The sequence below is a fragment of the Nasonia vitripennis genome, chromosome 4, assembly GCF_009193385.2.
Source record: "Nasonia vitripennis strain AsymCx chromosome 4, Nvit_psr_1.1, whole genome shotgun sequence".
Lineage (NCBI taxonomy): Eukaryota > Metazoa > Arthropoda > Insecta > Hymenoptera > Pteromalidae > Nasonia > Nasonia vitripennis.
In genome coordinates this window covers 22,680,372-22,691,422 of record NC_045760.1, presented here as the reverse complement: position 1 = coordinate 22,691,422, position 11,051 = coordinate 22,680,372, and the positions used below count along the sequence as shown (strand labels likewise).

The following is an 11,051-nucleotide window of genomic DNA, read 5'->3' as shown; positions in this document are numbered from 1 at the left end:
GACCTTTAGGTAGACCTAGACGTAGATGGGAGGACAACATAAAAACGGATCTAGTAGAAATAGGACGGGTGGGTGTCGATCAGAGAGGTGCATCTTGGGTGGGGTTGACACAAGATAGAGCAGCGTAGAAGGCTTGCGTAGATGAGGCGATGAACTTTCGAGTTCCAAATGCCACGTAAAAAAAAAAAAAAAAATAAAGAGTATTATTTCGCATTTTTTGGGGTTGATTTCTAGTAACCAGTTAGCGTAATAGACTTTAATTTTATCATAAATTACATGAAGTTTTAACTCTATTTTCTTGAGGTTTTTAACAGCTGAGTATATGATTAGGTTAGGTTAGGTTAGGTTGAAGGGTCCTGTGCAGTCTTCGAAAGAAAACCGCACTTCGCTCGGTGGCCTGTGGCCCATTGCGATGCCCTGTTTGTCGATAGATCGGAGCTAATCTAGTTCCTTTACTTTTGCTGAAAGCATTTCCAGCTTTTTGCAAAGTTCGTTATCTTCCCAATATCCATTCCTGCTGCCTCGTCCAGTTCCACTAGGAAGCTGTGGCCCAACGTATTGTGCCTTTTGCTTTCCAGGGCTGGGCAATGACATAGCAGGTGGGATATGGTTTCTTCTTCTTCGTAGCATTCTCTACAGAAGTTGTCTTTCGTCTTTCCCCATCTCTTGACATTGACTCCGACCGCACAGTGACCTGTTACTACTCCTGTGATCGTGCTTAAGGGGTCAAGCCTGGGTTAAATTCTGCAAAAAAACAAATTTTGTTATCTAAAAAATATCAATTAAACATTGCTAGCAACAAAATTTGTTTGTTGCTAGCAATGTTTAATTGCAATGTCTCTCGATCGGTCCGAGGGGGCATGTTTAAAGTACATTTTAAGCCCGGATAGAGTAAAGAAGACGGTCCGGATCTTTCAAAAAACCGTGGCAAGTGACTAAAAACACTTATTTATATAGTGAAATGTCATGAATTTTGGTCAACGATTTTACAAGGTTTAACAGAAACGATGAGAGACTGATGGGTCTGAAGTCCTTTGGTGTCGTGTGGCTTGTTTTACCTGCTTTGGGTATAAATGCCACTCTCATCTCTCTCCATTTTCTTGGTAAGTATCCTAGAAGTACACATTCAGTGTAAATCTTTACCAATAGATCGATTATCGTGTCTAAGGATTTTTGTAGCATGATTGGCATTACTGCGTCCGTTCCCGCCGATTTATACGGGTTGAATGTATTGACCGCCCATGTTACTTTTTCCCTTGAAACTATTCTCTCCGGCACCTCCCATTTGTCCATGTTGGCTGTCTCTTGTTGCATTTTTACGCATTCAGATTCCTCCTCGTGGCATCTTGGGAAGTGGGTGTTCATTAGTAGTTCAAGGGTCTCTGCGCTGGTTTCAGTCCACGTGTCGTCCGGTCTTCTGATACTCTTTAGAACTGTTGGGTCCTTTTTGAGAATCTTTCTGAACCTAGACGCCTCGTGTGTGTCCTTGATGGATTCGCTGAAACTTTTTATGGATTCCCACTTTGCGCACCTAATTTTTTCTTTATATTCTCTAAAACTGGTTTTGTACTTTTCCCAGCTATCGTTACCATTTTCGTATCTGGCTGCGCCGATGAGCCTCCTTGTTGCTTTCCTCAAATTTCTCAGCTCCGCATTCCACCAGGGTTACTTGTTTTTGCGGCTGTATCTTATGGGGCATGCTTCTCGGAAGGCTCCCTCTAGCGCCTCCTCTAACCATTTAACGGAGTTCTCAATGTTTTCGTGAGCTGGGTTTGCCGAGATCTGAGTTTGTGCCCATGTCCCTAGCTTTCCCTTCACTAGCTCTGAGAACTTCGTCCAATCTGTCTTTTCTGGGTTCCTAAAGGTCCTAGTTTCCGAGGTATCGCGATTGATTTCAAAATGGATTCTCCTATGGTCTGAATAGGAGTTTTTGAGGGATACCCTCCAATTTTTAATCGCGATAAGGTCCGAGATTGTGGTAGGAGTTACATCTATTACTTCCTCCTTTATCCTATTTGCAAGGGTTGGCACGTTGCCTTTATTGCATATTATAAGGTTGTTAGAAAGTATGTATTCCAAAATTGACTCACCTCTTTCATTGATGTCCGTGCTTCCCCACTGGACGTGGTGTCCGTTGGTGTCGCTTCCTATCACCATCTGGCTGCTCTTGTCTGTGATATTCCTCACTAGATCTCGGAGTGCTTCTGGTGGAGTTTCCTTTTGGTCATACGGCATGTATACAGATGTGAGCTGGGCTGTTCCTCTGTTCGTGTACAACCGTCGTCATATCATTAGTGCTATGCTGTGACAGTAGTTTGAGTTTTAATTCCCTCTTTGCTACTATACAGGCTCTTTTCTTACCTGTTGTTTGAGAATAGAACAGGTCATATCCTTTCGCCCTGAGTCCTTGAATGTTGTCTCTTGCGAGCCATGGTTCTTGTATCAGGGCGATGTCTATATTCTCTTCTTCCATGGACAGCATCAAGTCCTCCGAGGCTGCTTCGCAGTGGTGCAAATTAATTTGCACCACCTGCAGTCCCGTGGTCCTTGTCCATGTTCTTTTCATTTGGAAGTCTCGCCTTCAGAACTCCCAGTCCGAACTTTATGCTTCCGCTCGATATCTTGAGGCATTTAAGATATTATTCGTCCACAGCTATGACTAGGTCTTTGCCGTTTCCACTCTTGCTCTTTGCTGAAGAGATAATTCTCCAGCTTTGAGTGTCGAGACTCTTGTTTTGCCTCATGATGATCTTTTTGATGTTTTCGTCATTCTCTGGGGCGGGTGGGGGAACCCAGAGAGATATTATTTGTCTGAGTGGCAGTTTCGACCTTGGCACCACTTCGAGCTTCGCCCCCTGCCAGAGTTCGCCACAGTTGTGGATCACTCGCTTTAGGAAGTCGCAAGACTTACTGTTGTTGCAACCCACAACTTTAACTCCCTTCTGCCAGCCGGCTCCGTCAAAGCTTACCTCGACTTCCCTGCCTCCTTCGGATCCCTCTGCAATAGCCACTAGGATCCTTGCTTCGACCTCCAGCCACCTTTCTGAGCTCATCCTTCCATCTGGATCTGATCGATCTATGATGGCTATCTGATGCTCTTCAGGTGACTGGAAGCTCGTCGAGGGTTTAGGCTTTTTCGTTGCATTCCCCTCCCCTTCGCCTGAGCGCATCCTTTTGGTCGCCTGCCCCTTTTTCGGGAGCATTTGCCCTTTGGATTTTCCCGACGTCAGAGAATAGTCTACTGCATCAGCCCTCCGTAGCTGTTTTCCGTCTCCAGTTCTTCTCCCGGAGGGTGCATCGATCTTGTTTCCGGTCGTTGCTTCCTCCGGTATTGTTTCAAGTGATTGTGAAGTACTTTGCTCTCGTTCGTACTTCTCCACCACTTTTTCGTTCTTCCGGATAAACTCTTTTTCTCTATTATTGAGATCTTCCGGCTTTTTCTTTTACATTTTTTCAAGAAATTTGACCGCGCTCTTGTAGCCTCGTTTGGCTTTGTGTTCGTGGTCAAATTTCTTTTTCTTTTTCTTTCCCTTTTTCCCCTTTTCGGCTTTGTCGGTCTCTTCAAGGAGCCTCCTTTCGGTTTCTGAGTCCGCTGTACTTCCGATAGACATATTATCGTCTCCAGTCGCTGTGTCGATCTGCATATCATCCATCCGATCAGAGATGCTCCTTGGGCTGACTTTGCCTGCCAGGGATTCGGGTTCTTTGTTTTTATTTTCACTTGAGGCTTTTCGCGAAGTTCCCGCAGCCAAGTAACCCACTGCGGGCGCGGTGAAAAACGAAGAGGGCAATGATGAGCCCCTCCCAGAATCCGAATGGGGCTCGGCCGCTGTTTCAGCGGGTGGATTACCACCTGGGTTAATTGTATTCTCATTGCTCTCTTCCATATTTTTTAACTCCTTTCCATCATCAAAGATTCCATTGTCCGCGGTCGCGTATTTAGTATTAGCGACTAACCGGAGAGACTGGGGGTGGTTTCCCATCCGCACTGCTCTGCCCGGCCGTTCCATTATCCGCACCCTGTGGACGCGCTCGGTGGCATGGAAAAGTGCCCTACCCTCTAGTGGAGGTTCCCGAGTATATGATTAAGTCATCCATGAGTGCTATTGCATGAGTATTATTATTATTATTATTATTTAAGTCAAATAAGATAAGGAGGTATGCGTTGTAGATGTTAAACAACGTTGGTACGTGAGTTCACCGTGCCTTGCTGTAGGCCCCTTTGGATAGGTTTCTCCCTACTGTGACCTTGAATCTACGGTTAGTTATCATGTTAAGAACGATTTTGATTAGATGATCGGGGAAATTATGTTTGATTAGTTTAAATATCAGGCCTTCGATCCAGACTGAATCGAATGCCTTTCTGAGGTCTATCAGACACGCTCCCACCATTTCTTTTTTAGTTTGATGCCAAATAATATCTGAAATTAGCTCATTGATTGCGTGTATTATCGAGTGATTTTTTTTTTGAAACCAAATTGTTGTTCTGGTATAACTCTAAAAAATCCTTTTAAAAAAGTAAAAGGTTATAGGCGAGTTTGATATATTCCGCAACGAAATAACAGATAAAAAAGAACTGAGATGAATCAACCAAAGTCAAGTTTATTATATTTAATCACAATGAAGCAACAAAATTTTTTTTGATCAATGAAGGGCTTACTTAACTTAAAGTTGAGTTATATAATGATCAATTCGGAACAACTCTCAAGATACATACAACGTAATTTGGCAAATTCAAGCTTACGAGCTAACTTCAGAGCGTTAGGTCGAAAAAAATGCGCTACTGTTCATGAAGACTAGAGACCATCATGAGCAGCGGGGGGCGCTCTCAGCCACAGTAACTTTTATACATAGATCTATATCTATATGTACAATTTTCATAAGGCCAACAAGGATAACATAACCTCTAATGCCAATGTTTACATGCCATTTATTGGATCTGATAAAATCTAATATCTAAAAGATATAGTGAAATTTATAATATAAAAATACTATAAATATATACTATAAAGTTATAGTATAAAAATATATATTATAAAAATATTACTATAAATATATACTATAAATATATCCTATAAAGTTATAGTGAAATATATACTATAAAAACAGTGTTTTCATAATAAATTTATAAGGCAGAAAAAAAAGATCTAAATTTTGTTCTGCTAATATAAAAATAAAAAGTTCTTCTGCCCGTAAACTGTCGTCTCTAGATTATCCTGAGGTTGATTTCGAAGGTTATAGAATCTTTGATACGAGACTTTTGTTTACTTTCTTAGAGACCAATCTGATGTGTAAGTGTGGTGGAAATATAAAATATTATGACAAAAAATGTCATGGATTAGGTGGCAATTATTCTATTACGTGTGATAAGTGTTTACATGAGAAGAATTTTCACAACTGTAAAAAAATTGGAAAAAATCAAATATTTATGAAATCAATAGACGCAGTGTCCTAGCTATGAGACTGATTGGTGGTGGCCTTGAAAGTCTGAGAACTTTTTGTGGAGTAATATTCTTTCCTCGTCCAATTCAAAATGCAACTTTTACTAAAATACGTAATGTGCTTTTTGAAGTTACATCAAGAGTTGCGGATAAGTTGTCTGAAGCTGTAGACGAAGAACTTCGACATACACGTACTAATTCACAAAATGAGATATGTGAACCTGAAAGTGTTAATCCAGAAGCTATTAGTCAACTGAGTATTGAAGATTTAGATGAAAATATGTTAGATGATGAATCAGATGTTACGAATACTCCAGATGAAATCGTAGCTTGTAAACGAGAAATAGGTGTTCAAGGTGATGTTACGTGGCAGCGTCGAGGTCATAGATCCTACAATGGAGTTTTTACAATCTTGGGTCAAGAAAGTTGAAAGATTATTGATTTAGAAGTTCTTTCTTTTTACTGTTTACAATGCAACCAGTATGAAAAAGTTCATGGATCAGAAGGTACTAAAGAATGGGAAATTTGGTACAGCGCACACTTACCATCCTGTATAAAAAACCATTGGGGTTCTTCTGGGTCAATGGAGTCTTCAGCGATTGTGGATATTTCTAGTCGATCAATAGAAAAATATAATGTAAAATATGTGTCGTACTTAGGAGATGGAGATTCGTCAACATTTTTAAACATTATAAATTCTAAACTTTATGGAACTCATGTGACAATAAGTAAGAAAGAGTGTTGTGGTCATGTTCAAAAACGCTTTGGAACGCAGCTCAGAAACTTGAAGAAAAACAAAAAACTTGGAGGAAAAGGAAAACTGACCGATAAAATTATAGATACACTACAAACTTGCTATGGCAATGCTATTAGAGCACAAACGGATTCAATAGAAGACATGACTAGAGTCATGACTGCAATTTGAGCAATTTTTTATCACAAAGCCTCAACTGATCAAAATCCTCAGCACATGCACTGTCCTCCTGGATACGAATCTTGATTTAAATACCAAAAAGCAGTAGCTGAAGGTAAACAAGATGCGTATGTTCATCCACGAACACTACCAGAAGAAATTTTCAACGAGATCAAGGTTGTATTTGAAAAATTGTCAGAGCCAGAGCTTCTAAGAAAATGTTTGGGTGGAAAAACTCAGAATGCTAATGAGTCCTTTAATAATGTTTTGTGGAATATTGCTCCTAAAACGGACTTTGTTGGACTTGAGACTCTAGAAATATCTGCCTTCTTAGCTTGTATAATGTTTTCAATTGGCTGGAAAGGATTACTGTATCTTATGTCAGAGTTGAATATCAAGCCTGGCAAAAATGCGTTATTCGCTGCAGTAACAAAAGATCAAGCACGTATCAAAGATGCTGAAAAACAAACAGAGTGTAATACAAAAGAGGCAAGCAAATTGAAAAGAGTGTTACGCATTTCAACTGTTGATGATGGTGCATATGTCAGTGGCGGACACTAAAATGTTATTTCTAATCAAATTTATATGTATGAATGTATCTAAATTATATTCAAAATATTGTAATATTGTAGATGTAAATATTATTTTTTTTTTGTTACAGTATAAACAGTATACAATATATACAGAAATATAGTATAACCTATAAAAAGTTTTACAGAACTGCAGTTACATTATTAAATACAGGTATATTATGAGACATTTTTATATAAGTATTTATAATGATATGTGAAACATATTGCAATTTGTAAATACACGTACTTTTGATTTACAGGTTATGATCTACTAAAGTTAAAGTATGGTGCTAGAACTCCAAATAAATGTAAGAAAGTAGTAGAACAACATATTGTAATATATTTAATACACAATTATGATGCAAATTTCAGAAAAATAATGAAAACACGTTTTTGTATTATTTTAAATATTATTCTAATAATGCTTGTTTCAATACCCTGTATTTTTCTTTGAGTACCGCAAGATTCAGACTAAACGGATCAATGAATTGTACCAAACCAAGGCTTGTTCTGCCCAAATTTATGTATTTTTGTATGTTATTGAATTTTTTAACTTTAAAAAGCTATAACTTTATACGCTTTCAGTATTTTACAAAATCCTACACTCACTCCGTAGAGAGATGTCTAATGAATAGAACAAGCCTTGGTTTGGTACAATTCATTGATCCGTTTAGTCTGTCCTTCGAATCCTGCGGTACTCAAAAAAATAGCATGTTTTACACTGCAGCAGTTTTTAAGAGAATATATCTATTGAGGCATATATAGAAAATTATTTCTACAGTTTTTTACATTATAATATTAAATTAAATAATTACTTTACAATTTGGCATACAAAATCATTCAGTTTTACAAAAATCAAGACATTATTGTAATAATTATTTTAAGGTGGTTAGGTCCCCTTAACGAATATGGCAACGGCAACGGCCTCCGAGGTACCTGGTGCCCAGGGTAGACCAGTATCAATGTCGTCTCCTAGAGTTTCACGAAAAATCAACAACATATTTCGTCGAGACGTTTTATTTGGGGGTTTTCGAGGTCGAAGAACAAGAATATTATAACGGCAACGCTCCCAGAGGTACTTTGTATCCAGGGTAGATAGCGTCAACGTTGTCTTCTGGAGTTTTGTGGTAATCTGATAGTAATTAAGTTAAATACGTTACTCAGGGATTTCTCGGGCTAATGAACATGGATATGGTGTTTTACTCAAGATAATTCTAGGAGACGACGTTGATACTGTTTACCCTGGGCATCAGGTACCCAGGAGGACCCTGCCGTTGCTATATTCGTGTTCAGCGACCTCAAAAACTCCCGAGTAACGAGTGTCGACCAAATATGTTTGTTAGTTTCGGTGAAACTCTTGGAGACGACGTTCGTACTGTCAACCCTGGGCACCAGGTACACAGGGAGCGTTGCCGTCACGATATTCGTGTTCTGCGACCTCGAAAACCCCCGAGTCACAAGTTTCGTCTCATTATGTTTTAAATTCCCACAAAACTCTAGGAGACGACGTTTATGCGGCCACCCTGGGCAGCAGGTCCCTCAGAGGCCATATTCGTGTTCAGCGACCCAAAAACCCCCGAGTAGCAAAACTGGACTCATTTCTATCAATATTTGTCGAGTTGTAAACTTTTTATTTAGTGTCTCCTCAGAATGCAATTTTAAAATGCTTATTATTTATGCAATAATGCATTTTCCAAAAAGTAATTAATCACACTAGGTCACAAAATTTCCTGACACTCTGACGAATCGAATGCAAAAAACCGCATTACGATCCGTCTTACTGCTCAAAAAATCGACAGTCAGGCCGTTTTTAGTGCTTTATTTCCTCGACTAGTGGTCTCATTGCTGAGTTCTTGTCTGAGAATTCAGTTAGTGGTGGGTGGGGGTGGGGGGGGGGGGCGTTCTTACTTGCTTCTTTAAAATTGTTAACTTTATTTTTTATTTTGTTACTACGGCTAGATTATCCGTGTTGGTTAGCGAATTTATGCTTTGTAGGTATGTGCCTATAATATCTGGTAGCACTTCTTTGTCATTGATCACGATCTTGTCGGGGTTTTTGTGATCAGTCTGATTGCCCGGGTTTGGATATGAATAGTCAATTTTGTATTTATCTAGTAAATTTTTGTGCAAATTTTTATTGAGCGATATGTTTTCAATGTTTTGTGATTTGTTTTTTTTCTAAAAATTCTATTTAAATTTGGGAATAATTTAGCAGATTCTTTGTAGTTTACTTTCTTAATTTCATTTACCCAGTGGGTTTTTGTATTATTGCAGAATTCTGCGTGTATATCTTTTTTAATTTCTTTAATTTTTTCCTTCGTTAAAGCTACTTCTGTTTTAGAATCTGGGTCTAAATTATATATATATATTTTTTTTTTGTAGATAAGTGTTTGCAAATTTTGCTTTTGTTCGTGTAAATTTTTAATTTTAAAGTTAGTCAGTAACTCTAGTTTGTTAACTTGTTCAAGCTTAGGTGTGGTTTCATCTATCGCGTTATTTATAGTAATTTCTATTTCAAACATGTAATTTTCGATTTATTCTACCGAGAAATCCCTGTTGTCCGGTATGATCATTTGGTAGTTATCGTTTAAGTTTTTTTTATATTTTCCCCAGTTTTGCTTCCTCCTAGAGGAAGCATTGTAATAGTGATTTTTTGAGTTTGTCTAGAAACATGTTAAAAATGTGTTTTGATGTATTTTTAGTCGAAATATAGTGTTTTTGGAAAATGTCCGTGCGTGTGTGTGTATTTTTTTTATGTGGCGTAGGCAGATCAAGCTCTGCACAAGTGGCCCTCCGACACCGGTTCCCCCACGTACTATCGTTGAACAATACTTCCGGGGGGCCCGTTAACAAGCCTTTTTTTGGCTTCTCCTTTGAAGTTTGACATTTCCGTACATCCCCCATCTACCAAGGTGATTAGGGGTTCAGGATCAAACTCGTCTTCTTCATTTGGCATCGTCCTGCCGTCTTCTTCCTTCTGCATCGTCCAGCCGTCTGCTTCCTGCCGCATCGTCTGGTCGTCTACTTCGAGCAGTATCGACCGGCCATCCTCTGGCCAGACTCAATCCCGACACCTACGTTCCTCTGCATCGGGTGAGGGAGTCTGGGCTCAACTCTGTGACCTACGTTCCTTTGCATCAGTCCAAGGAGCGTTTTGTATCTATTACCTAGTGGCCTTCGTCTAGCAACAGTTTTACTCAGCTGTTTCGCCATGTTCTTCTCTTCTATTCTCTTCGTCATTTCTAACCTTCTTGATAATAGTCCTTACGTAGTTGTTTACTGTGCACCAGCCATCTTTCGACGCTAGCATAGCTGTCATCATTGACTCAGTGGTTACCCTAGCCTGAAGGTACCGCTCGAGTCCTTCTCGTTCCATTTCGTATCGCGAACAGTTGCAGAAGACATGTTCCGCATCTTCGTTTGTTTCCAAACATACTGGGCAATTTGGATTATCCTCTATCTCGAAGCGGTGTAGGTAGGCTCGAAAGCACCCATGTCCGCTCAAAAACTGGGTAAGGTAGTAATTCACTTCCCCGTGTCGTCTATTGGTCCAACAATACATGGTATGAGGCGGTGCGTCCATCGCCCATTTCCACTGGAGTCCCATCGTTTTTGCCACTCAGCTAGGGTTAGTTCCTTTGCGGATTTCCAAACTTCCTTTTGAGTATTGTCACCACGCCGGTTTTCTTCGTAATATTCTTTCGTTCTGTTGCTAGGAGGTCAATAGGCGGCATACTTGAAATAACGAACACTGCATCTTCTGATACTGTTCGGTAGGCAGAAGCGACCCGCAATGCACTTCTATAAACTGTTGACAGCTTTCGTGCATAGGACTTTACGAACATAGCGTCCGCCCATATTGGGGCACCATATAACATAATTGATGTAGTTACACTGGCTAGGAGTAACCTTCGGCCCTGCGTTGGCCCACCTACATTTGGAATTAATCGTGATAGTGCAGCACCGACTTTTGCTGCCTTATTACTCGCCCTCTCAAGATGCTGTTTAAACGTTAGTCTGGCGTCTATGGTGTTTCCCAAGTACTTAATGCTCGGCTGAGAGTTTATTTCGTGTCCGTCCGCTGACAGCGTTATTGTCTCTATTTTCTTTCTACTGGATATAAGA

At 39.7% G+C, this 11,051-nt stretch overlaps 1 protein-coding gene across 1 annotated transcript; it reads right to left on the bottom strand.

Annotated features, from left to right (window-relative positions):
* Positions 1 to 452: 452 nt before the first annotated feature.
* LOC103317693 lies at positions 453 to 2,566 on the bottom strand. The gene is made up of 5 exons (XM_031928508.1): positions 2,362 to 2,566; positions 2,091 to 2,261; positions 1,670 to 2,036; positions 1,059 to 1,600; positions 453 to 706 (listed from the first exon to the last, which is right to left on the bottom strand). Exons 1-5 carry the CDS (start codon positions 2,564 to 2,566, stop codon positions 453 to 455), a joined length of 1,539 nt encoding a protein of 512 aa, XP_031784368.1.
* Between the last annotated feature and the right edge of the window lie 8,485 nt (positions 2,567 to 11,051).

Excerpts from the sequence above, each read along its gene's own strand:
- LOC103317693 (XM_031928508.1), bottom strand. The coding sequence starts at position 2,566 with ATGAAAAGAACATGGACAAGGACCACGGGACTGCAGGTGGTGCAAATT. Across the intron at positions 2,262-2,361 it reads GTTCTATTCTCAAACAACAG|GAACAGCCCAGCTCACATCT; the intron begins GTAAGAAAAGAG and ends ACACGAACAGAG. Across the intron at positions 1,601-1,669 it reads AGATACAGCCGCAAAAACAA|ATACGAAAATGGTAACGATA; the intron begins GTAACCCTGGTG and ends CGGCGCAGCCAG.